At 39.4% G+C, this 26,770-nt stretch overlaps 2 protein-coding genes and 1 pseudogene across 7 annotated transcripts; 2 read left to right on the plus strand and 1 right to left on the minus strand.

Annotated features, from left to right (window-relative positions):
* Positions 1 to 10,224: 10,224 nt before the first annotated feature.
* On the plus strand, positions 10,225 to 13,597 carry LOC112292334 (meiotic recombination protein SPO11-2). 3 transcript variants are annotated; one of them, XM_024540684.3, is made up of 11 exons: positions 10,235 to 10,322; positions 10,688 to 10,774; positions 11,035 to 11,146; positions 11,391 to 11,528; positions 11,619 to 11,707; positions 11,853 to 11,975; positions 12,066 to 12,160; positions 12,310 to 12,372; positions 12,516 to 12,592; positions 12,792 to 12,922; positions 13,250 to 13,597. In XM_024540684.3, exons 1-11 carry the CDS (start codon positions 10,266 to 10,268, stop codon positions 13,388 to 13,390), a joined length of 1,113 nt encoding a protein of 370 aa, XP_024396452.1. In that variant the 5' UTR covers positions 10,235 to 10,265; the 3' UTR covers positions 13,391 to 13,597. The 3 variants fall into 3 exon arrangements, with proteins under 3 accessions (XP_024396454.1, XP_024396452.1, XP_090112559.1); XM_090256433.1 differs by having other exon boundaries at positions 12,516 to 12,597; positions 13,250 to 13,365; XM_024540686.3 differs by lacking the exon at positions 10,688 to 10,774 and having other exon boundaries at positions 10,225 to 10,322.
* Positions 13,598 to 14,635: 1,038 nt separating this feature from the next.
* LOC112291981 (serine/threonine-protein kinase STY13) lies at positions 14,636 to 17,670 on the minus strand. Of its 3 annotated transcripts, none has more exons than XM_090256432.1 (2): positions 15,493 to 17,670; positions 14,636 to 14,971 (listed from the first exon to the last, which is right to left on the minus strand). In XM_090256432.1, exon 1 carries the CDS (start codon positions 17,198 to 17,200, stop codon positions 15,797 to 15,799), a length of 1,404 nt encoding a protein of 467 aa, XP_090112558.1. In that variant the 5' UTR covers positions 17,201 to 17,670; the 3' UTR covers positions 14,636 to 14,971; positions 15,493 to 15,796. The 3 variants fall into 3 exon arrangements, with proteins under 3 accessions (XP_090112558.1, XP_090112557.1, XP_090112556.1); XM_090256431.1 differs by having other exon boundaries at positions 14,636 to 14,988; XM_090256430.1 differs by having other exon boundaries at positions 14,636 to 14,992.
* A 1,689-nt stretch (positions 17,671 to 19,359) lies between these two features.
* On the plus strand, positions 19,360 to 26,682 carry LOC112292155 (sulfite oxidase-like; annotated as a pseudogene). The gene is made up of 15 exons (XR_016506493.1): positions 19,360 to 19,708; positions 19,921 to 20,555; positions 20,649 to 20,763; positions 22,071 to 22,238; positions 22,286 to 22,494; positions 22,667 to 22,703; positions 23,053 to 23,134; positions 23,401 to 23,519; positions 23,670 to 23,765; positions 23,877 to 23,987; positions 24,152 to 24,253; positions 24,404 to 24,454; positions 24,989 to 25,216; positions 25,641 to 25,765; positions 26,150 to 26,682. The product of XR_016506493.1 is annotated as a sulfite oxidase-like (transcript).
* Positions 26,683 to 26,770: the final 88 nt, after the last annotated feature.

Raw genomic sequence — 26,770 nt, forward strand, 5'->3', positions numbered from 1 at the left:
TGGCAAAACTAGATTAAACAGATGAGTACAAGAACAACACCAAAAAGGTGAGCTAGAACTCCAAGAGATGTGTTGTCGAGACTGAAGAACTCTTCAGCCTCGATCCCTATATATACTCCTACTTAGGAAGCTTCTCGAGCTACTTTTATTAACTAGGAAGCTTCTAGAAGGTTCCAGAGGCTTCCTTTCTAGAAGATTCTAGAAACTTCTTGAGCTACTTCTATTAACTAGGAAGCTTCTAGAAAGTTCCACGGGATTTCTTTCTAGAAGCTTCTAGAAACTTCTCTCTAAAAGGTTCCAGAGGCTTCTCTTCTAGAAGGTTCCAAGGGCTTGTTTTCTAGAAGGTTCTAGAAACTTCTCTCTAGAAAGTTCTAAGGAATATGTCCCTAACATCACCCCCTCCTTTAGCTTCGAGGTCTCTGAGAAGTAATGTTGTTGATCAGTATCAACGCAAGAAAATGAAGATCTGTCGCATAACTTCTGCTATGAACTCCAACTGTTGTTCACGAGGCAAGTGGTTCATCGACCCTTGAAGCCAACGGTAGTGGCCCACGCCTTCGACTTCTGACCAAGCATGAACTTCCGTGTCCTCATTGTGAAATTGTCCTGCAAACACGCCTTCTGGTTGACCATCATAAGCAGGCTCGATCTCAAATACGATCACCAGTGATTGGTTACTCAGTATCCTCCGTCGTCGTCGTGGTACATGTAGTTCTTCATCTCGGGGTCGCCTTCGTGAGCTACTCGGTTGCGATACTCTGACTGGCATAGTATCTATCTCTTGGCTATCCATATCAAAAGACCAAACTACGATCTATCTTGGAGAAAATAACTACATCAACTATGAATTTTGCTGGTGCTCTTCTCTTTTCTTTAATTGATGGGAGAACAAGCTTCAAAAAGAAGCCATCATCGAATTGATTTAGGTTTATCGGGATGTCGTTGATGAAACTCCTGTACCTTTTGTGGGGCATTCGCAAGATTTTCAGCTGGCTCCCACGTTCGCTCATTAATGTCATAGCCGCACCAATGAACAAGATATCCTAACTTTTCCCACCTTCGCCGTGAATCCAATACCTTTTCAACCTCGTATTCTTCGTGGTTCTCGATTTCAATACTAGGTGGCGGACATTGCACTCTTCCAGGAAAAGATGACTCTCGATAAGGTTCCAACAGAGAAACATGAAAGACTTGATGTACCTTCATAGAAGCCGGTAACTCCAGCCGGTATGCCACTGGATTAATTTGCTTTTGGATGATAAATGGTCCCAATCTTCGATAGTCCAACTTATCACATGGTCGCTTGGTCTTGATATTTCGTCGAAGAAGCCAAGCTTTGTCTCCAACTTTGAAAGTAGGTGCTGGATTCCAAAATCTATCTCCAGATGTCTTATAGGATTCTTGAGCAGATTGTAATTGAAGCTTCAACATAGTTTGAAGCTCTAATAGTTGCTTCGCAAATCCTTCAGTTGCTGGATTGTTATTTGTTGACGGACTCAATAAATCAAGCTTCGGATGATACCCATAGTTGGAAAAGAATGGTGTTTGTTGAGTCGACGCATGGAGGGTGTTATTATATGCAAACTCGGCTAGTGGTAGATATGCAGTCCAATCGTCTTGTTGATAGTTGATGCTGCATCGTAAGTACTGCTCCAAGACTTGGTTCACCCGTTCCGTTTGGCCATCAGTTTGAGGATGAAAAGCTGAAGAAAGCTTCATATCCACCTTCAATATCCCAAAGAGAGATCTCCAAAACTTTGACACGAACTGGGTACCTCGATCTGATATGATATCATCTGGTAGTCCATGATATCGATACATATTATCGAGAAAGAGTCTTGTTGTGACTTCACTGGACGATGTCTTCTTACAAGGAACAAAGTGTGCCATCTTCGTAAGCCGATCTACCACAACAAAGATGCTGTCAAATGAGTTTGATGATGGCAAGTCCGTGATGAAGTCCATAGAAATTGAAGACCATGGTCGACGTGAAATTGGCAATGGCTGTAGAAGTCCATAAGGGCGATGCCGAGGATTCTTAGATCTTGAACAGATGTCACAAGAGAGGACAAAATCTTTCACATCCTTCCACATTTGGGGCCACCAAAAATCTCGGAAAATAAGCTCCAAGGTCTTGTTGAATCCAAAATGTCCCGCAGCTGGAAAATCATGGCGAGATTGAAGAACTCGGAGTCGTACTAGTCCTTTTGGAATGTACAATCGCTCTTCAAAGTATAAAAGATCTCCCTCCACCTTGAAGTTGTCGTCATTGGTACGTTGCTTGATATCAATGGCTACTGAATCTTTAATGGTCATAGCACGTACCTAGTTTAGGAAGTCAGCATCAAATGATACAATAGTAGCACAAAGTTGAAATCTCTCTGGCTTCAATAACGTTGTACATTGTTGATCAAACGCTGCTTTTCCAGCCTTTGGTGCAAGATACGATCTCCTTGATAAAGCATCGGATAGTCTTTGCTGCCTTCCAGGTCGATAAGTGATAACAAAATCGAATCTAGATAGCGACATATTCCACCAAGCTTGACGCCGATTTAAAACTCGAGCCATCATGAAATACTCCAAATTCTTGTGATCCGTATATACGGTTACTAGATGTGCAGCTCCTTCAAAAAGTGATGCCATTCTTCGAAAGAATCCACTATAGCAAGAAGTTCCTTATCGTGGATCTCATAATTGATTTCAGCACCAGAGAACTTCCGAGAACAGAATGCAACTGGATGGAGCTTCTTATCTTCACTCATTTGTGAAAGCACATCTCTCAAAGCAAAATCTGAAGCATCAGTTTCTAAATAGAAGGCCTTTGTAAAGTCTGGATGTATCAAAATTGGAGCTGTAGTAAATGCTGTCTTCAAATCTTGAAACGCCTTCTCCGCCAAAGGTCCCCATTCCAACTTATCCTTGCATATTAATCGAGTGAGAGGAGCAGCAACTTGAGAATAATTCTTGATGAAGATCCGATAGGAGTTAGCAAAACCAAGAAAGCATCGTACGTCTCTAACCGTCTTCGGAACCTCCCAAGACATGATTGCTTCTACTTTCTTGGGGTCCATCTTCAAACCTTCTGTAGTCGCAATGAACCCCAAAAATTCCATCTCCATCTGGTGAAATAAACACTTTTTTAATTTGGCATATAGTCCTCACTTGCGTATTTTCTCCAAGACCAAACGAACATGCTTCTCATGCTCTTCCTCATTTTTAGAGAATATTAGAATATCGTCCAAGTAGATGACAACAAAATCGTTGAGGTGTTCTCGAAAGATGTCATTCATCATATGTTGGAAAACCGTTGGAGCATTGGTAAGACCAAAAGGCATGACATTATATTCGAAATGACCATACCTTGTACGGAATGCTGTCTTCCACTCATCTCCTTCCTTGATTCGTACGAGATTATAAGCTCCCCTTAGATCAATTTTTGTAAAGATCTTCGCACATCCAAGTTGTTCTAAGAGACTAGAAATCAAGGGTAATGGGTAACAATTTTTCTTTGTTACCTTGTTGAGGCCTCGATAGTCCACACACATCCGTAATGATCCATCTTTCTTCTTCACAAATAAGATGGGTGCTCCAGCTGATGATTTTGAATGACGAATGAAGTTCTTGACTAGATTCTCGTCGATGTACTTTCGTAACTCTGCCAACTCTGTTTGCGATAGATTGTAGATTGGGCCAAAAGGTGGTTGTGCTCCTTCTTATAAGTCTATGGCACAATCATATGGTCGGTGTTCCAGTAGTATGTCGGCGTTCTTCATTTGAAACACGTCTTCAAAATCTTTATATTGCTCCGGTATACTTGCTGTTGAGATCTTTTCCTTGGTAGTTGGAGCCGTATAAATGACAAATGGAGTGCCTTCTTTAGATGATCTTATAAACGTTCTTGCTCCAATGAATAAGGATTTCTTTTTTTGAGGTTTTTTACTAGGTTTTTTCTTGGGTGGTTTTGTGGAAAAAGTCATCTTCCGCAACCTCCAATCTATCAATGGATTATGTTTTTCCAACCAAGAAAGACCAAGAATAATAGGATTTGATAGGATTCTAATAATATTAAAAATATTATGACTACTATGGTCTTTAAACGTTACTTCTATAGGTTTTGATTCATGGGTGATGCTACCAGACAATAAAGATCGCCCATCTATGACCTCAACATGAACAGGTTTTGATTTTTGTACTATAGGGATCTTATGACGCTTTGCAAATTCTTCGTCTAAAAAACAAGCAGATGCTCCTGAGTCTAGTAGTACTAAGGTTCTCAGTTTTTGAGGGCCGATAAACAGATGGATTGTAAAACAAAGTGCAGGTTGGGCAGAAAGAAAGGAACCTGATTGTTGTTGGGATATTTCATTGTCCAGCCGCACGGTTCCTACTGTGGCTGGGCATCCTCGTTTTCCTGAACAAATACTCCCCTAGTCTTGACTATGCCTCGATTTTGCTTTTTGGGGCAGTTTCCGACTTTGTGGCCTTCTCCACCGCAATATAAGCATAAATTTTCCTCCATACGTCACTTTTTTTCTTCTATAGTAAGAGATTTGATACGTACCGCATCAATTTGCATGTCTTCCACCTCTGAATGCGAATTCACACCGCTTGCCGACATAGTTGGAGCATGGTGAATTGTATGTTGTCTTGAGCGTTGGTCTTGGCGACGTTGGAATAGGCGATTATCGCACTTCACAGCTTGGCTAATGGCTTCATTGAGCGTTCGTGGATCAGGAAGAGTTAACAGCAAATCTTTCACATCATCTCTTAAACCCCAATAGAATTGACTCATCAACGCTTCTTCATCTCAATTGATGTCGCATACTAATTGCTTGAAATCCGAAGCATAGACTGATGTAGAACGCATCCCTTGTCGTAGCGACCAGATCTTTGTTGTAGCCCATCGAACCTTATCGTGTTCACCAAATGCTTCCGCAAATGCTTCCAAAAAGGTTTCGAAGTTGTTTAATATGGATGATCGTTTCTCAAACAAAGGAGCAAACCATGATAGAGCTTGTTTCGTAAGTAAGGTTCCAACAAGCCCAACACGTGACTCCTCCGTTGGATATCGTTCGGGCTGTAAAACTGTTATCAACTTGATTTGATTGACAAATCCTCGAAACTTGGAACATGTTCCATCAAACTTATCTGGAAGGCTAACTCGAGGCTCCTTATGTTGTAGAACTAGTGGTTCTTGTCGAACCTGAGGTAAAGTTGTTTCTCTAAGTACCGAAATTTGAGGCTGGTGTAGTTTAGATTGTGCTATCCCAAATACTCCATCATTATGAAGCCTTGCCACCACTCCTTTAATCTCTGCAGTTCTTTGTGATAACGTAGCGAGGGCATTCATAATAGCATCTAACTTAGACTCTGAACTTTCTGTCATACTAATGTCTTGACCTCCGGCCATTCTAAAAGAAGGACAAAAATGATCCTATAAGAGGCAATATTGGTTTATAGGAGGGTAATCCACAACCTATAAAATGCCTTAAGAATTTCAAGAAGAGGGGTAATCCACTCTCTCCAAGAAGAATAAGACTCCAATAAAGTATTAGAAGAAGTATCAGTTTAGAGGAGGGTAATCCGCAACCTCTAAAAAATGCTAGTATACCTTCAAATAGAAGGGTAATCCACACTCTACTAAGAAAGAACTAGCTCTGATATCTCAAGTTAGTGTAGTCTCGACAAACTGTCACGGACACAAAATACAGAGTTGAAATCTAACAAGAAGTTCAAGAAGAAGTGGCAAAACTAAATTAAACAGATGAGTACAAGAACAATACCAGAAAGGTGAGCTAGAACTCCAAGAGATGTGTTGTTGAGACTGAAGAACTCTTCAGCCTTGATCCCTATATATACTCCTACTTAGGAAGCTTCTCGAGCTACTTCTATTAACTAGGAAGCTTCTAGAAGGTTCCAGAGGCTTCCTTTCTAGAAGGTTCTAGAATCTTCTTGAGCTACTTCTATTAACTAGGAAGCTTCTAGAAAGTTCCAGGGGATTCCTTTCTAGAAGCTTCTAGAAACTTCTTTCTAAAGGGTTCCAGAGGCTTCTCTTCTAGAAGGTTCCAGAGGCTTGTTTTCTAGAAGGTTCTAGAAACTTCTCTCTAGAAAGTTCTAAGGAATATGTCCCTAACACTATCTTAGTTAGAAAAGTACAACCCTCAGATAGATTGGATTTTCCCTAACCTTAACTTTCCTGGTAGTTTATTTTGAAATTTTATTAATCAAGAAGAAATACATAAGTCTAATGCATCTAAGCCCTTAATAGTAGCGGCAAGAGCTTTCATGCATACTGCCAAAGAGGGGTCATCTTTTGCTATATATGCCACGCCTATTTTAGATAGTGAAAAGACGTCAAGTAGTATTCCTAGTCAATATCAAGAATTCCAAGATGTTTTTGAGAAGAAGAATGCAGATATTCTTCTAAAACATCGATCTTATGATTGTTCAATTGATCTTCAAGAAAGAGCTCAACCTCCATTTGGACCAATCTATAACTTATCACAAAATGAGTTGGTTACATTAAAGGAGTATATTGACTATCGAATCTTCAAACACGAACTTTTCTCAAGTTGTAGCTCCATTTATGCGTTTGACTTGTAAAGACAAATTTGATTGGAGTAAAGAAGCTGAAGTAGCATTTGATGCTTTAAAGAAGGAATTTACTTTCGTACCAATCTTGTATCATGTCGACTTTTCCAAGATATTTTTTTATGGAAACAGATGCATCAGACTTTACTTTGGATGTCGTTTTGTCACAAATGGAAGCAAATGACAAATTCCATCCAGTAGCTTTCCATTCCAAGAAATTTTCAGCACCCGAGATTAACTATGAAATCCACAATAAAGAGCTTCTTGCAATTGTGGATTCATTTCTAGAATGACATCATTATCTAAAAGGCACCTCAAGTCTAATCATTGTATACACGGGTCATAAGAACCTCGAGTATTTCATGTCAGCACGCATATTAAATTATCATCAAGCTCGTTCGAGCATGTCTTTATCAAGATTCGAGTTCATCATCACTTATCGATCAGGAAAATAATAAGGTTTATCCAATGCCTTGTCTAGATGTTCTTATCTTACACCAAAAGAAGAAGATGTAGCTTTTGAGCAACAAAGAATGATTCTCTTGAAGCCGGAGCAATTTCATCTTCGAGCAATAAAATCAACATTAACTATTGATTTAACTTTTGTCAAGCAAGTCCAATTAAGTATATCTTCAGACCCTCTTGTTCACGATATTAAGAATACTTCTTCTAAATCTCATGATCCCTCTAAATTCGAGTTCAAAAACAACCTACTCTATTTCGAAGGACACCTATATGTTCCAGAAGGAGAAGCACGTTTACGTGTTCTTCAAGCTCATCACGACTTTCCAACAGAAGGATATTTTGGATACAATAAGACTTTGGAGCTGATATCTAGGGATTTTTAGTGGCTTCAAATGTGGAAGGCAGTCAAAGATTTTGTACAATCATATGATGTTTGCTCAAGATCAAAAACTCCTCATGATCGACCTTTTAGAGTTCTTCAACCATTACCCATTCTAGAACAACCATGGTCTTCTGTTTCTATGGACTTCATTTGAAATCTTCTAAGCTTAGGTACTTATGACTCTATATTTGTGATAGTAGATCGCTTCACCAAGATGGCACATTTTGTGCCATGTACAAAATCCATCACAAGTGAAGAAACAGCTAAGTTTTTTATTGACAATATCTATCACTATTATGGATTACCAAAGGATATTATATCAGATATGGGAACTAAGTTTGTATTAAGATTTTGGAGAACCCTTTTTAAGATTTTATAAATGGATATAAAACTATCTTTAGCTTTTCATCCTCAAACTGACAGATAAACAAAGCGCGTAAACTAAGTCTTGGAGCAATACTTAAGATGTACCATCAACTATCAACAAGATGATTGGACAACTCTTCTACCATTGGCAAAGATTGCTTATAATAATACGGTGCATTCTTCTATGCAACAAACACCTTTCTTTGCCAATTATGGTTATCATCGACAACTTGATACATTTGATTTTCCAAAAGTTGATAATCCTGTAGCAGAAGATATAGCAAATCGGTTGTCAGAGTTACATGCAATAATGAAGGTACAATTAAAAGAAGCTCAAGAACGACAAAAAATAAATGTGGATGACTATCGAAAAGAACAACCACCAATCCACATGGGCGATAAGGTATAGTTACTTCATCGCAATATCAAGACCACTTATCCTTGTGACAAGTTGGAATATCGAAGGCTGGGACCATTTTCTATTTCTGCACAAATCAATCCAATTGCATATCGTTTATATCTACCGGAGTCAATGAAAATCCATCCAGTATTCCACATATCTCTTCTTGAACCATATAAGACAATGGACATACGAAGAAGAAGACAAGCTCTACCTCCTCCTATAGAAGTGGACAATAATGAAGAATTTGAAGTGGAAGAAGTCTTAGATTCAAGATGGCACCAAAATAAATTAGAATACCTTATCCATTCGCATGGATATGATATTAGTGAACGCACATAGGAGCCAGTAAAGAATCTTGTAAATGTAGCAAAGGTGGTAGAGGCTTTTTATCGACAACATCTATCAAAACCAAGATAAAAATCTTCTTTATAAAAGAAACAAAATCTAGATAAGCTAACATTCTACTTTCAATCCTTGTTTGTAGCATCTTTGTAGTTGTGACACTAAAGAAATGGAGAACCAACAACCAGCGGATTTGACTCAAGAGCCTTCATTTGCTGACCTACCAGACGAGACATTACGATTGTCACAACCTTCAAGACAATGCAATCGAGATGAAGATCTTCAAGAATGACATGTTCTTCCTCGAATAGATGGCGAGATACAACGCATTTGGTATCACAACCTTAGAAGAGACTCCCGATGTTTGGTGATTTTACTAGAGGTAGGAACAACTCCTAATGATGTTCCAAATGTTTTATTTGAAGGAAGTTATGAAGGCCTCAACAATGATCAAATAACCGGGTGGTCTTCCCGCCCTAGTATGGGACACTACTGATGGTTGATAAGCCCTATCAAACATCTTCGAAGAGAACAAAGATCATAGTATGTGGCGAATACAATTCGTCGCATCATAGATTTCCTCAATATATGATGACCACTTCTCGTGGAACTCGTCCCTAAAAAAGGGGGGGGGGGGGATAATGTCACGGACATACTCATGTAAGCTAGTAATTACATATATATATAAGTAGAAGTAAATAAAAGTAGGTAAAAATAAGTTAATTCTATAGTATTTTATATGGAAGCTTCTTAGAAGCTTCATAGACACTGCTTTGACTTCATAGATGTCTTTAATTGACTTTTTGGATTAGAATCGTGGTCAAAAAGTTGGCCATGTGCCACACATGTTGTTAGCTTGAAGACCAAGCTAACTTTGTGGCTCATACGTAGAAAAACTTACCTTGTAAGTCAAGGCAAGTGTCCTACAAAGTCAACACATATTGGAGGTCCTATAGAACGTTGCCACGTAGCCCCTAATTAGATAGTATATATAGAGACAAGAGTGAAGCCTTCTTCACTCTTGTCAACTCTTTTCTTATTTCCAATTTAGTTTCAAGAGTCGTCATGTTTTCTAGTCTTTGGCAATAGCCATTCTAGTTCAATATATTATCACCTTTGAGTGATTTCTAAGTATTTTCGAGTGACACAAGAGTGTATTGAGATTATCTTTCTTTGGAGTTCATGTCCTTGATAACTAGTATTGTTGAATGATAACTTGTTCTAAATTTTAGTTTTTGAAATATTGTTTATAAATTAGTAAATATTTTTACTATAAAATAAATAAAAAAAAATACACCTAAAGTTTGTGAATAATACCAATACTACCCCAATCTTGAATCTATGTAATGTGTTGCAATAACTAATTCTATAATGTGTCTTTGTCATAAAAGAAAAAATATTAAATGAATAGTTTACTAAAATTATATTATATTACCATTCAAAGATTTAGAATTATGAAAAAAATTAGAAACACTTAATCTATAACAAGAGTATATATTAATAATGTTTCAGTAGTTCTATGAAGTGCAAATGGATTTTGAGCCGCTAGCTTTAAATGGAAGTGGCGTGTTGAAACATGAGGATGCTATATATGGATGGATGAAAACTGGAAGACCGTAGATGTAAAAGTTGATGAAAAGTTTCTCGGTGAAGGCGGGGCATTACAAATTATGAGGTTTATGGACCTTTGGATACGTTCCAGGCACTGAAGCGGCTATGGCGATGGAGGCGAGGCGATCAATGTGCTTGGCTGATGATGCCGATCCTTCTGAGGTGTTTTCTTTAATCACAAGGCAATATTAGTGTTTCCACAAATTTAGCGAGGGTTGAGAAAGCTGACGAGTCGTGGTCGAATTTAAAATGACCCGAAGCTAATGTTTAAGAAAAAATTCAAATATCCGTATTCCCTTAACAGTTCATGAATCGCAATTTTCTAATAAACCAGAGTTTGATGAGTGAAATTGCATGCTCTCATCTCTTTCCGCGAAGTGTTGATATATTGTATATTTACTGTTTGAAATGAGCTTTGGTAGGCCATGATGATTGGTGCTTTCATGCTGATTGAATAAAAAATAGTAATTGTATGACAATGAATTGTAGAATTGTGGAATTGAACAACAGGATGAAATTATTTGCAGGTTCGTAGCAGGATTGAGTGTTTGATGAAGCTTTTTCTCAAGAGTTTGATGGTAGAAAATGATGTTGCGATAAAGCCCCTGTCACTGGTAAAGTCGCTTATGATGTCGACACTTCTCTATGCGCCGCATTTTTCTACTGTGGCTTGAGTTTGAATTGCATAACATGGTTCAATTAAATGAAAGATGGAGTTGCTATTTGTCGACGCATCAATATGAGCTGAAGACGCTCAACAGAATTGAACGGATTTTTAGTGTTTTTGTTATAGCACCGCGCGTGCAGACGTTTTTTTATTCGCCTGAAACCGCTGTACTTAGAGCTGCGACTGTGTACATCACTTGCTGCGCAGATCTCCAGATCAGAGCGTAATGCGGGAGCAGATGAGGAAGGGGTTTACTTGATGGATGCGACTTACGAGAAAGACTTTACTGTAAGGAACAGCGGGAAAAGCTTTTTTCTAGGTGATCACGGCTCCTAAAGAACACACACATTGTCTGCGCTGATACTTCAAACAACAAGTGCAATTTCTCAATCCGCCAAAATTTGTGCTCCACTTGCTTAAATTGTATATCAATGAGCTGTGAAGGGAACATGGAGATTTGAATTTTTTCTTAATCACAGCTCATGTGCCGCGGTCTTAAGTGTGTTAATTATACCTGATTTACTGACTGACCTGTCATACACTTTGAGCCACATGATATATAGTTTGGAAGGTGATGCAAATCTGCTATCAATTGCTTGGGATTGGAAAACAAGCGACTCAAAGGGAAATATTCTACAATATTCTATCAACATCGAGCTCTTACATTACAAGCCAGAATCAAGTAAACAGTGCTATCCAAGGTAATCCCCAACTTTTTCAATGCTACTTTAGAATCTACACCAAAAATTTGCATCAAACATTAGTGAAATGATACAAGTCCCTCGTTGCAGATGCTGTGGCAGTTCTGCTTTGTACTCGTCGGAGCCTTGGCATTCTGGCTTCAAGTAAAGGTGCCGTGGTTGGTCGACTTGTGATCAAGGTTGGATGCTAGATTATGTCTTTACATTGACTCGTGATTACTATTACTACGTATCGATAAGTACGATCGGTTCCGGTTAAAACATAGTTCCAATATAATTGCCTTCTCCACTGCTGCACGACATTAAGTCATAGTTTTTTTGAAGGAGCATGGTGGAGATACGGTCGATTGTAGCAACTTAGGATCAAGCTCATATCCTATCAGCGCGGACATGAATATGAAACAACATTTTTACTCGGATGCAAGATATATACTTGTGATCGAGAAGGTGCGTCAAATGTTGTCAAATTTGTAATCTAATCCGATTCATCGCACTTGTTATCAGGACGATATCTGACCGCTAGTTCTTTAAATGCAGGATGCCATTTTTCAAAGATTGGTGGAAGAGCGCTTCTTCCTTAAAGTTCCATGCATAATCATGACAGCAAAAGGCTTTCCTGACTTGGCATCCAGGTCTACGAACCAATGCCATCAGATTTAATGGTTCATCATGTTTTACGTACAATTGAATCACAAGAGAATTGGATATTTGAGTACAAGAAGTCTGTCGATCGCCTACTGCTTTGTCATCTTATACCAACAAATAGTGTTATTCCGTGCAGAGCATTATTGCATCGACTGCACCAAGAATTTCCGAGCATGCTTATTTTCGCTCTCGTGGACTGGTGAGTCCCACTGTACCTGAAAAGATTCACTTTGTCTTCACTTTTTGAGGTTCCGCAGGCACATGTAACGAACTTTATTCTCTGTGGTCATGCTGAAGCTGTTGCGCATGGCATCTCACACTTGAATGGGGACATTGCCTCAGGAATCCAGCAGGTCTGGCCATTATTTGTACATACAGATTTGGGAGCATTAGAATGGGGTTGGAGGCACCACGTTACGGTAAGGTCATGTTCTGATACGACTTTCACTAGGATTGAAGGTATTCGCTACAAGAAATGATTCATATTATGTACATCGATATTGCTAGCAGTAACATACTCGACTCTTTGACATGCGAAGGCATTCGAATGGTCCAGCAAAGTGCCAAATTCAAAACGAAATTGGTCATCAGTTTCTGAATGCCAGTGAGTGCCCGCAGTTTGCGATGTCAAGTGGCTTGGGTTGCGCAATCGAGACGCTCTCACCTACGTGCCAGCAACTGCTTTTACGAGCCTTACAGACAGAGATATGACGCAGGCAAGGAGCTTGCTTGCTTCGAAGATGCTCCAGGTATGAATACTTGAACAAAGACTTGGTCTTGTATTACAGAAGAATCTGTTTTTCATTTTGTGTTGCTCAAAAGCAGCATAATGAATGCCACATTTTCATAGGAAACCCTTCAAGTCACCAACCAGCTGAATTCACGGAAAACAAAGGATTTCCCTTTGTGTTGACTGTTGAGACACGACCAAAGCCATCACTGTACGGCGTAGCAAGCAAATAACTTCGGCCAGTTGCTCTGTATTGTGTCTGTGTGATTGGTTGGTGGGAGCCGCGATCTTGAGTACTGTTAAGAATGAATGTGGACTTGACAAATATAACATGCACTGGTTACAGAACCACAAGCAGTACAAGCAGGAGATACTCGAAATGCTTACTTTCGGACAAAAAGCTGAAATTGAGGCATTATATGCTCATGGCTATGAGTTCCTCGCCAAGTTCATTACTAAGAAAATCGTACGTCAAGATTTCATCTAACTTCTTTGAAGATATTTTTGGCGCGTTTGCTTGGTTCTCATTTATCCACATTCTTCCTGTTGTCACTAAGGAAGCCCACACTGTGCTGTAGTCGGTGGATAGCCTAAATGAAGAAAGAAAATTAGTTCAATTTGCCATATAAGGATGGACATGGTTGCAAACTTCGCGGATTCTTAAAATACACATCCAGAAATTAGTGACCCTGAATCGAGTGCAACTTTTAAGGATTCCCTTTTAAGTTCGAGTTTCTCCTGAAAGTGTCAACTCGCCTATGTTCAGCTATTGTAAAAATAGCGAAGAATTTAAGCTCGGAGTTCCAAAGTGCAACTTGTTAACGACGCAAACTTGTCAAAATATCAACCGCAATGTCTTCCTACAGTTCACTGAATCGCTGCGGTACTTACACAGCGGAAACGGTGTACTGAAGTATGATTGTTGGTTAGTGAGTAGCTTACCCGAGAAGTTAGCGGATTCAGAGGTTTTGAATTTGATGTCTGTCAAATACTCCTACAATTGAGCTAGTGTTGAGAATTCCAAGAGCTGCGAAAGGTCTTTGAGGTAAACTTTGAAGCTTTCCACTCCTTTAGAGTTACCTAACAAAACCACCATATATTCCATAATCAATATACTTTAAAGTATTCATGGTTTCTGAAACCCTGCAAATCTCTCTCAGAGTTTTGAAAATCTAAAATATTTGAAAGTCGGTAAACTAGACGCATTATTATAACTCCATGGCAATTGAATCGAAAAGAAACTCTATTAAATCTCAAAATGGAACTGTGACTTGATCCTTGTACGTTCAAATGCAAGATGAAGTCCATACTCAAATTTGGTAATCAAATATTTTTTTATTCATAATTACCCTGAATTTTAAATTTAACATTTTAATTCAATCTCTTTAAAACAAATTCCCAAAATGAAAAGTAACTTCAATGAATACTCTTCAAAAAAAAAAAAAAAAAAAAAAAAATGGTGTAGAAGAAAATTTCAATAAAATATGTTTAAATCACAGTTTATAACAGTCTAAAAATAAAAAATGAAAGCGATGTTTGAATGATGAGTCTTTCAATTCAAAGAGTATTTATGGATGTCATAGAAAGACAAATTTTATGACGATGCAAGACATGTTCTTGGGGTTCTCTTGGAGTGAAGATTGATTTGTGAAGTACAAAGCAATGTAAATGTGTTGTACAGGACAAATTTGACTTATATTTTGTATCAGCTTTAAAATTTATGCACTCAACATTTATTTGATTGAATATTGTGGTAAATTCATTTATTTGCAACAGATACAACATCCACCAGGATCGCATAAATGAGTGAATAAAATATGCAGGCATGTAAACGCCGATCACCAGACGTAGCAGCAGGATCATCACTCCCAATCCCTGCTTTGTTTGTTCTACCACCTCGATGATGCCCAGCGGTAGTGTGTTCCGAAAATCACTGCTGGGATTGTAGCTCCTCGAAAAGTGGCTCATCTTTGTTTTGTTTGTAGTGCCTGTCGTCTTTCTCGTATGGATTTCCTCGTTGTGATTTTGTCCGCGTCCGGGAGAAGGCTCCCTGGTACAAGCGCGTGTACTGGAGAAGAGTCCACACTACCTTCAGACAAAATCCAAAATAATAATAACAATAAGATCATTTCCTCAGCACAATCCTGTTTTAGGAAGAGTCGATTATCACACCGAAGAGGACAATAGAAAAGACAACCAAGTTATTCGAAAGGTTGACAGTCATTTTCAAACAAGCACGACCTCCATTGAACAAAAGCGAACGCAAGGATCGTTAGATGTTTAGAGAGACCAAGACACAGATACACGGAAACAACGAAAGAAGATGTCCAGTGTGAATATTAGAGTCGATTAATAACGTGCTGGGGAAGAAAGTTGCGGAATTTTGCGGAAAACTGGAACCCAAATAAAAATGAAAGAACAAACAAATGAACGAACGAACAAAACTGATGTTAAAAGGAGCGCAGATAAAAGTTAAGGTCTGATATTTATGAAAACCTACTGATACATGAAATAGTGCTACTACCTAATCTAAAAGCCTGCATGCTCAAGTGCCATGAGGACATGGCCATCACTTTGCGGCAAGTTTACCTCGTATCCTCATACTTGCGGCCGGATAGATAAGCATGTTTGAAATCAATGAAGCACAAGGGAAGCACATAACAAGTGCATCCTGGCTTTGAAGTATTTGTACAATCGTTTGTCTGAGTAGGGTGGAAATGGAACACAGATAACTCAGGGCATCGAATAACCCAGCCGCCTCGTATCTCCCAGCTCCTGTATTCGACGTGCTCAGTCGCATTTACAGCGACGAGGGACATGGTGACGGAGAGTTGGATCAAAAGTCACAAATAGCGGAAATGTGAAGGTGGGGGATGTGAATAAGAGTATCGCTTCAACATAACCCCCAGAATGAACATGAACTGAAGCAATGAAACATGCTCTTGGGTTCGTCAGCTGGTGGTGCGGAATCAGAGAAAGAGCCGTCTTTCGATGGATTTGAGGCGGAAGGATTTTTTGGGGAGCTGTCGTCCTTGATGGCTATAACAAGTGTCGGAGCCGTTTTCTCCAGTGATTTCTTTTCCGTCTTCGGCGACTCCTTACCCACCTTTGGAGAGCCCGTCTTTGGCGATTCCTTACGCACCTTCGGAGATCCCTTGTCTGTTTTCGGAACGCCCTTCCCCGTCTTTGATGATTTCTTCTCTGCAGTGAGAGATTTGTTGTCCACGGTCGAAGGTTTCTTTGGCGCACTGGAAAGCTTCTTCTCAGGTTCGTGAAGAGTGCTTAAAAAGGCGGTCAGCATTCTAACCACCTGTGCGAAATTAGGCCGCGTTTCAGGATCCTCAGCCCAGCAAGACTGCAGGATGAACACAAGGTCCTCATGAATACCCTTCGGGATGGCTGGCCTTGTATTCTTAAAGGCTGCCGCATATGCTGCCTGCAGGTTGGACATCCCTTCAAACGGCATCCTGTTCGCCAGTAGTTCCCACAACACAATTGCAAAACTGTACACATCCACTTTGTGGTTGTAATGTTTCTTCTCACCATGCCGGAGAGTGACAGTGCTGTATAGCTCTGGCGCCATCCACCTGTAAGTCCCCGTCTCCGCAGTCATCATCTCAGCGAGAGTTTCCTCCCTGGCAAGTCCAAAATCTACTAACTTAAGAAGTTTGTGATCTGCCGTCAACAGCAAGTTATCTGGCTTCAGATCACGGTGAATGATCCCATTCCCATGTAGGCATTCCATAGCCTGAGCAATGTCAAGAGCAAACTTCACGGAGCACCTCAAATCCAACAAATTAGGCCGCAATGTAAGCATATACTTCTTCAGTGATCGCCCTTCCATAAGCTCCGTGACAATAACCATCACAGGCTCCATACATGCTCCCACAAACCTAACCAAGTTTCTGTGCTCGACCCTCGCCAACATGGCAACCTCACGCACAAACCCCGCCACCAGCTTCGCATGATCATCAGGATTTTTCGTGGGCTGCAAAATCTTCACCGCCACTTTCTGATCCAAGTACTTCCCTTCATACACCTTCCCGTGCGCACCTTCTCCGATTTTAGGTCCTACAAAGAGCAACTTTGGATTGATCAAAAATCTATCCTCCAAATAAAACCCCTTGTCTGTTCCTGCTCCAGCTCCTGCTCCTGCTCCGGCTATCCTAATCTTCATGCTTCTACGACCCACACTCTCTCCTCCCCACCCCCATTCCACACCAGGATCCACTCTCGCACCCTGAAACACCATTGCTTCCCGTTGCTTTAGACTATACCGATCATCCCCTAGCCTCATATTCTCCCTGCCAAAACCTACTACCCCTACGTCAAAACCTCACTCTCTCTGTCTCTCACTCACTCTCAACTCCAACTTCTCTCAACACCATATTCAAGACGACATTCCTCCATGATGGAATGCAAACCAGCATCCCCACAACTTCCCTCCGTCTCTATTCTCACGCTCCCTGCTCGTATTATCCCTACACATCACCAAACGTGTTCGGAAAACGTCCCCTACGCCAACAACACAACCAAGAAGGTATACGTGCGGACGCTCCAGCCCACTTGGCGGCCGAAGCGAGACCGCGTGGAACAGTCAAATGGTGCGCGTTAAACCCTCCTTCCCTCTGTCTGTACCCTTCCCTCTGTCTGTACCCTTCCCTCCCCTCCCCTCCCCTCCCTCGTCCACCGCGTTGAGTTGTGTTGTGTTCCACCGTAGTAGTAGTAGTAGTAGGAGTAGTAGCAGCAGGGCAGCCCAGCTATGGCGTGGGCTCTCTCCACACAAACCCCAATGCCCACGCACAACTGGGTCTTCATTTGCTACCAGAGAGGCGGAGTTCCCGTGCCTCCCACCCGGTTCCCCAACCTGTTCCCCACTGTTCTCGCCGCGCTGCTCGTCGTGGACCCTCATTCGACCACGTGGTCGCTGGCGTTTCTAGGCTTGTCGTTCGCGGTTCACATTGCTGGGTATTCGTATACTTGTATCGTCTTGTATGTATATGTGTATGTATGTGTGTATGTGTGTATGTGTAGGTGTATATCTGGATGTGTGTAGGTCTGAATATTAAATAACGTTAACTCTGAATTTCATTTCTTGTTGAAATACAATCGTGAAGTGATATTTCACTGTGTGAAAAAAATTAACAGCTTCCACGCCTCAACATTATATGCTGATTTAATTTTTTATTTATTAAAATTTATTTGTTTGTTTGTTTAAATTGTTTTCTATTTTTCTTGATTTATTTTTTAAATTTTTAACATGTGTGCATGTTTTCTTTTTAAATAATTATATGTGTGCAGAAATGTCATTTTAATTTTTTTAAATATATGTGGTTATATTCATGCCAGTTACAAGCGTTTTGGGAGTTAAATAATGGAAATGAGTTGTTTCCAATGTAGAAATCTGACCATAATATTAAATTAGCTATTGAATTTATTTTGTTGGATTAATCGAAACAAAATTTATCCTTTAAATAAAAAATGTAATTTTTACATGATCAGCCACTGTGAAATAATCACACAAATATTATTATTTATATTCTCTAAATGTGTTTTATAATGATACTTCAGATGTTAGAATAAAAGCTACAAAGATATTTACAAAATCCTGAGAGTCACAATAATATAAAATTTGTTGCTATTAAAAGTTTGAAAAATTCATCATGGATGTAAGTCCAAGTGAACTTGATGTCTTTTTAGATCTCCCAAGAGGATTACAAAATGTTTTTAAACCATTGAATCATTCCTGAGACTTTTCTTAACAATTTTAGAAAATTTCAATAACTTTTCACAAATATTTAATAGAAGTATGAACAGAAAGTTTCAATAACAAGCATTCACAAAAAGTTTCAATAACAAGCATTCACAAAAAGTTCCTAGATAAAAATAAAAGTAAAAAGTCATCATGAGAGGTTCTCTTACAATGCAAATAAAGATTTTTCACAAGGAGTTTATTTTGTTTATTTTGCATTCTCTTATTGACTAGTAGTTTACACATGTGTTAATATTTATAATGTAATTCTGCATTTCTTAATATATACATATATACATATATATATATATATATATATATGTATGTTTGGTATCTTCGAAATTCCAGTAAATTTTCTCACGTGAGTTTTAGGATTCATTTTATTTTGCTTTGTTTACTTTCAAAAGTATTGCAGGCTTTAAATTTAAACATTCATCCATAAATTGACATGCATGATTTGAAAAAAGCAAAATTGGTATTGTGAAATTTACAGAGTGGACACACAACATTAATCTTAAACAAGCTTCCTTGAAATTGATGATTCCACACTTTGATGGCTATGACAACATATTACATTAAAAATTTCCACACTTTAAAAAATTAACTAGGTGCACAATCCCAACTGTAAAATCCCAAACTTGCATAGGGTATATTCCTGCTGTGTCAAAAGAATAAAAGAAAAACTAGGTGCACAACATTTCATTTGCACTTACTTTTTAGATTATATCTACACACCATTGAGAATAAATTTCTAATTGTGAAGGAGCACTTTTGTAAATTTGGATGAAAGAATCTCTTACATAAAACAGTTTAAGGTATAAACTAGATAAGACAAAAAAATCAGCTCTAATTGGTTGCATATCTCATTGTTTTTCATCATAAGTGAAGCAATAATTCAACTTTTGATCAATTTGAGATTAAAATCTGCATGCTGTTGCTGCAAATTGCCAAGAGTAGTGCTACAAGATCACTAGGTGTGGAGCTCACAAGCACCACAAATGTGGAATGACATGCAACATGGAGTTTCATGTCTTATGAAGCTTCAAACAAAAGGTTAATTTACAATACATAGTTTACAATATTATTTTTGTGGCCAATGGCACGGGTTTTGACTACTATTACATAATGAAAAAACTTTCTATTTCAAGATTTGATAGAATTGATACAGAGGAATTTCTCAATTCTATCAAATCTTGAAATAGAAAGTTACATATCCAAAACAATATTTACAAATCAAATAAGTTAGAATGTTCACAATGTTGCAGGCAAAAACTACATTGGGAAAAAAAGGTTACAATACACAATGAAATTTAAACCTTATTGCATTTTATGTTATCATTGTAAGACAAACAAGCATTGTAATTGTATTAAAACAAATAAACAAACAAACAAACAACATCACAAACAATTTGTTAATGCTGTCAATCACCTCTCCTCTCCCCAATGGATGATTGCTTATTAGTCATTACTCTAATCACATTTTTACTTCATTTACAGTCTATCCCATATTCCTTTTTAGCAATTGACTAATTCAATTGTAACAATAACAACAATGATAATTGAATCAACGAGCGAGTTCAAAATTCACAAAAATATATCAAACCTGCGAAGTTTCATGAGAAATGTCACTACTGATGCTCTTCTAAATACCTTGTGATGTAAACCCTCGCTTAGTTAAGAATTGGGTCGACGTGAAATGCTATATTTTCAATCAAGCACATAAAGAATTGGCTGTAGTATCTCATGATGTCATAACCCACCTCCTGCTAAATCACATTCCAGCAAAACTTCAGTGGAAACGCTATGAAACCCTAATTTCTGGAGCAGGGCAAATTTGTTGCAGCGAAACTCACGGCTATGGCGTGAGAGCACGTTGCTGATCTCTCTCTCCGATGCGACGGTATTATACTTTTTGATTTGGATTTGCTTGAATGTTTGGCGGTTTATTTGTTGTTCTTCGTTTTGGAGGGCTGATCGTGATTGAGCCCTGAAGGAGCGACACCATGGAATCACCTCCCCACTCTTCTCCCAAGGAACTCCGATTGCAAGGTTCTCTCTGTTACAACGACGAACCGCGTCGCAAGGAGGGACTGATCGTCGCTTCTATGGTGAGTCTATGATTATTTATTTATTTATTATTATTATTATTATTATTATTATTTATTTTTTTGATTTGAGTCCTTGAGATTTGTCTCGGTTACTTGGGTAATCCCTCTTAGTAGTGAGTTTTCTTCTGTTTGGATGGGGCAAAGGGAGCATGAACTGATGGTAGGATTGAGAAATCGACGTGTTGTTTCGTTTCATTGGTAAATACCTAGCTGCACGAAATAGGTGAAAGCTTTTCGAAGTTGCGCAATGTGATGCAAGTGTGAAAATCATTGATGAATTGGGTGGAGAATCTAACTGATGGTCTTTGTGCGTTAATTGGCAATGAGAGGAAGAATGTCGAGATTGAAGGAGACCTTTCACATTCGATGAGGAGGTTGTGTTTAATAAGTTTAACGTTTCTCATAGAATATGCACTGGAATTTCGATTACAGCGGGTCAAGGTCCTATGAGCTGTGTCAACGTTAGCATCCCTAGGTAACAGGGAGCCAGAGCTGGCCGTGCTTGATATTGTTGTATTGTGATCGTTGCAACGTCTGGATGTTACAGCTGATGGGAAGAGTTTTGCGTTTTGAATAAACATCTCTTGCATTAGCCTGACATTTATGCTCTACGTTCACGGCCCCACTCGCCAAAGAGAGCTTGTGGAATTTTGCTACTTCAATCAGCTGTTTCTGGAGTGCGGGTAGTTTAATGGGGGTTCTATTTCTCTTGTATTATTTGAATATGTTGTTTTTGATTTCTCACATGCGTGGCTTCTCAAGATAGATAGCGGGACTCTGTTGATAAAATTGTGTAATGGTATTGAGTTCGAGCTGTTTGAGGAATAATCTTGTAAGATTATGGGACTCATGGCACGTGCATGGATATTTTGAGTAGGAGAGGCTTTGAGTCAACGGTTGCGGTTCTTAAGAATACCATGTTGACATGCACAGTAGTAAGGAAAACTTGCGAGCGCTTCTCGATTCTGTTAGCATTGTGTTCTTTGTTCCTTCCGTGAATGCTGATGAAGGTCTTGCTAGAGTAGGAAAACCAGGAAATTGTGTAAAGTTGTTTTTGGTACCCTTTAGATAATAATATTTTGAAGACTCTGGAAGTTTTAAACTCCCTTTTTGATGTTTTCATCCCTCTCACTCTCACTCTCATTCTCGCTTGAGTTCTTAATGTTCAAGAATCAAAATTGTATGATCGTGGGTTTGGTATCTAGAGCTCGTTGGTTGAGATTCAAATCATTCTTTTGTTGTTTGTTTCTATTCCAGAAGGTCCCGCTGGGTGATTCCGTGCTTGGTGTGTTTTGTGCGTGTTTCAGCAACCTTTCAATGCTGAGCCTCCCCTCTCCGTGCTCACTACTTCCTACTTGACTAACGAGGACATATTTTATGCTCGAAATCATGGACCTGTTCCCATCTTCCCCGATCCCACAACGTACCGATTCCCCTCTTGTATATATCCTTTCTTCCTACAATTTGAATATTTTTTAGAGTAAACTGCTAGTCGTGTCTGATGTGTCATATCCTTATGTAGGAAATGGTAACTTACACATGGTTACAAAGCTCAGCAAATCTTGCGTTTGTAACCTTTTCTTTCCAGGTGTTCAGATACTGTTCTGACAAGCTCTTTCATTGTTTGAGATTTTTAATCAAGGGCAACAATCTCCATCTTCTTTGTAGTTACAATTTGATTGTGACAGGATACGTGCCAAATTCCCTCTCACTCTCGCTTGAGTTCTTGAAGTAAGTACAATCCACCTTGTTCGTGTAAATGATCTTTTGTACTGTCTTGTGGAGTCACAAAGTAAAAATTTGAAACGATGGCTTGCAAGGTGCTCCTATACGTGTTCTGTAGTCAGTTCAGGATTACTTTAGTTACTTGTAGTAATACAGCTACTTATTTTATTTTCTACAGGTCGCTGCCCAAGTATCTAGTGATGGCAACACTGCAAGTATGGTTTGAAAATTTTGTGCACACTTGCTTCTCTGATTTATAAAGAACTTAAATCACAGTGGGTTTACTTTGAGAGTACGTTCCCTGCAAATTACCTTGTTGTGAGCGAGAACCTGCAAGGGTACTGCATCTAGCAGAATCATTGAAGGCGCAAAATAACCCTGCTAAGCACAGCCTCCTCCAGTTCCTGTACGCGGATATGGAAGGAATTATATTGATTCCATCGGCAAGCTATGGTAGATAGCGAGCATATGTCAGAGCATTTAGTTTGTTTGATATGATAGGTTGTCAAAGGTTCGATATAACACGGATTTCTAGTATGAATTGTTGATGCGAGGGACACACAGTGCGCAGGTAATCGGAGGAGAGAGATGAGTGATAAACGGAAAATAAGGGGACTTAGCTGGGGACCTGGAGCTATTGGCACTGGTATCCTCTCAGCTATACAAGTTAATCCTGATTGTCTTCTATGGCGAGGGCTTCATCTCTGATTTTATTAGTATTCACCAGGTCATGCACCAGCAAAGTCTCATGAGGAACATTCTATGCTTTCCATTTTAATCTTTATCGAATCATGCGGTCTTTGCTTTGCAGACTCTTTATTTACGCAATGAGTGGCAATGTATTGATTTTTCACATAGCAACCTTGTATTTCATGGGCGGTCTTATTTTCATTTTTTCTTCATTGTGACCAGCTGCGTGAGGAGGAGCTAGGCTTTCTGATGTGCTTAAACTTGCCGGTGTTGAGTACTACTCAGATTTCACCACTCGAAAAGGAAAGCATGTTGAGTTTGTGAGCTGTGATATGTGTGAGGTACTCAGCAAATTTATAATGTGAGACGTTTAATTGCGTTAGACCTTCAATCCCTTGAGAAGGTGTTTTGTGGCAAGTCGTAGTGGATGGAGAGTGTGTGGGCATTGGGCTTTATGTCAGCGTACACCAGTAACTGTTTGTTCTGTGCAGGAGGAAGACGGATTACCATACAGGGCTTCGATACCCATGCTGCATGCAACGACTCCGGAAGCAGATGTTTTGTTGGTTTATGAGATGAATGGAAAGGTGCAAACATCTGCATGATTTAATATTTTTCCAGTCTTTGTGGTCAAAAGCCTCTTTTCTAAGCATCCTGAAGAATTTCCCTTCTTATGATGTGTAGTTGCATGCTTGCAGGTGCTCAGTCGGGACCATGGCTATCCAATCCGGGCTGTAGTCCCAGGGGTTATCGGAGCGCGCTCTGTAAAATGGATTGAGACAATCATCATCTCCAAATATGAGTGCCAGGTATGCGAAAGCAAAATTAGCTGTGTCTCATTGACAGTAGACAGACTAGAATTACAGAAGAGTAGCTTGATATTGTTTACGAGGCATTATGCCGATCAAGTTTTTTAACATATATTGCCACTGTGGTAGTCCGACTGCTGATCTATCCGTTTGTTTTGAAACAGTTCTTTTTCCAGCAGAAAGACTACAAGATGTTTCCACCGTGGATTCGTTGGAACAATGTTAACTGGAGTTCACAACGTGCATTAATGGACTTTCCCATCCAAGTATATTTTCTTGACCGGCTAGAACAGCAAGCCAGGGGCTTGTAATCATGTAGATGTACAATCAAGCGGTTGTGAGTTGGTAAATATTTGTAACATTTAATGTGAATTGCCCCCTTTACTGAACGGTTGTTCCTCTTGATTCATGTGCAGAGTGTCATTTGTGAGCCTGGAGATGGGGTTGTAGTGAAGAGTGGGGATGTGGTCAGTGACGACTTTTGCTTCTGAAAGAAGCTGCCTGCTGAAGTTTGATTTTTCGTTAAAATTTTGGCAATTGTTGAAATGATTCCTTTGGTCCACTATCATCTAGTATGGTGCTCACAAGTTTTAAACACATTTTATGACGTAATTTTCAATTCGTTCAACGGGCGTTTCTAGATTCTAAAGAGTAAAGGGCAGGGATGATAGTCTATCGCTCCGTCCACGTTCCTCTTTTTTTGCCACCTTTAGTTTAGCCATGTATTGTTGGCTCCTCCTTGTGTTGATTGTTTTATTGCCTTACTAAAGATATTAATAAGCCCTAAGTTGGAAGAAGGTTTGTTAACCTCTCAATCTTTTCGGGCACGTCAAGAAAGAATCTTGGGTCCTTACATTTCTTGAATGACGACTTTAGTACTAACTGCAAATGCAAGTTTTCCATGAGTTTGCACTCCGACGATTTTACTCTCATCTTCTTCTTTGAAGCATAACAAAATAGTGCCACATGTTGAGTTAGATGAGCTGGAACATTTCCCGCAGGTGGACTTTTATGGTTATGCTGTGGCGGGGGGTGGACGTGGTATTGAGCGGGTGGATATCTCAATCAATAATGGAAAGAAATGGTTAGAGGCAGTTCGGCTACCCAAGCTACCAATTGAAGCTCAGAGGGGTTATAAGGATGATCTTCATCGTCCTCATTGGGCGTGGACCTTGTGGCAACTAAGATTTGTTAAACTTGAGACCCCATGTATTGTGGTTGTGAAAGCGGTGTGTGGCTTCGCACTACTTTCTTTCACTTCTAGTGATATAATTGCGAAGCACATGCTTGTGGCGGCGAACGGGTTACAACGTTGTAGCTCATATCGGAACATGCGGTTGTGATTGTTGACCATTGGTCATGTGAAATAATGCAATATTTGACGATGATATTATTCCGTCGTAGATACATGTGGCAAAATTTATCATAAATCTAGAGCATACATGACTTTTTAAAGAGTTGGTTAAAAATACATCATCCAAGGGTAGAGAATTCCAGCTTATAATCAACAAGCTCTTACCTTTCTCATTTGAAAGTCCTTATCACTCCCTGATCACTCCCTGATCAACCTGTATCTTGTTTTTTCGAAGGAAACAGTTTTGAGGTTGATACTATTATGTAAGAAGGGCTTCTTAGACCCACGTGGTTTTGCAGGTGGATTCCTCTGGAAATGTCCAGCCTGCATCGGTTGATGAGATTTGGAATTTGAGAGGCGTCCTGAATAACTGCTGGCATAAGATACGAATCAATGCGCCGTGTCCACCTCCAGAGGTCAAGGAGTAAGGAGCTCTAGCTTGTCTTCCCCATTCTGATATTTGTAAAACTTGTATTAAAAAAAACAAGCAATTTGCTATTATTCTGTAAAGAAATATTACAACTCCCAACCTGTAGCAGGCACTATCCGTACCTTGGCATAGTATCCACTCTAACCTTCAAACTCCTTGCGTTGCACATTGTGTTTCAACTGTACTCACTTAGATCTCATGGTCGATGGCTTTCCTTTTTCTTCCCTTTCTATTGTTAACATATGTCTGTATGTATACATATATATTTATTGTGTGTGTGTGTATATATATAAATCATATATATATATATATATATATATATATATATATTCAAATGATTTTACTTCTAAACTCTATGTTGATGTGTTTGGCAATCAGGCCTGGTGGTGCTGACACGGCCAAGATTGCGGCTGAGGACGCTAAGCAACGGTGTAAATCACCGAACGACCATGCCGACGACGAGCCAACTCGTGAATTCCTTGATAGATTCTAAGCACAGTTTGGAATTCAGTTTTTAGGTCCTTGATTCTGGATCTACTGCTGTAAATGAAGAGGAAGGGAGGGAGCCAAAGGGTCTCCATTTATGAAGAATTGTCTCGTGGACAGGAGATGAGCTTGTCGGAACACTTGTCTCGAAACTGTGGAGGTGGGTCCTGTGGTGGCTTCCATCATTCCTTTGTACTCTCGGTATCTGAAAGGGTTTCCTCTCCAGGCATAGCGATTGAGTGTTTGACAGTTCTAGCATAGCTTCAAAGGTGGGTCCATTCTGACACCTTTGCTCCCCAGACATGTATATGTATATATATATATATACATGAACATGTCCTTTAGGATCTTGGTAACTTCGAAGAGGAATCCTTATGTCCACAAACGTTCTAGTTCAACGTCATATGAATATTTATATTGTAAAACTTTATTAATCCCTCTCTCCCCCCCTCTCTCTCTGTATGTGTTCAAAATTTGATTTCTGAGAAATGTCCAAATGTTCCAAGTAATTTT

Source organism: Physcomitrium patens, chromosome 15 (genome assembly GCF_059467195.1).
Source record: "Physcomitrium patens ecotype Gransden chromosome 15, ASM5946719v1, whole genome shotgun sequence".
Lineage (NCBI taxonomy): Eukaryota > Viridiplantae > Streptophyta > Bryopsida > Funariales > Funariaceae > Physcomitrium > Physcomitrium patens.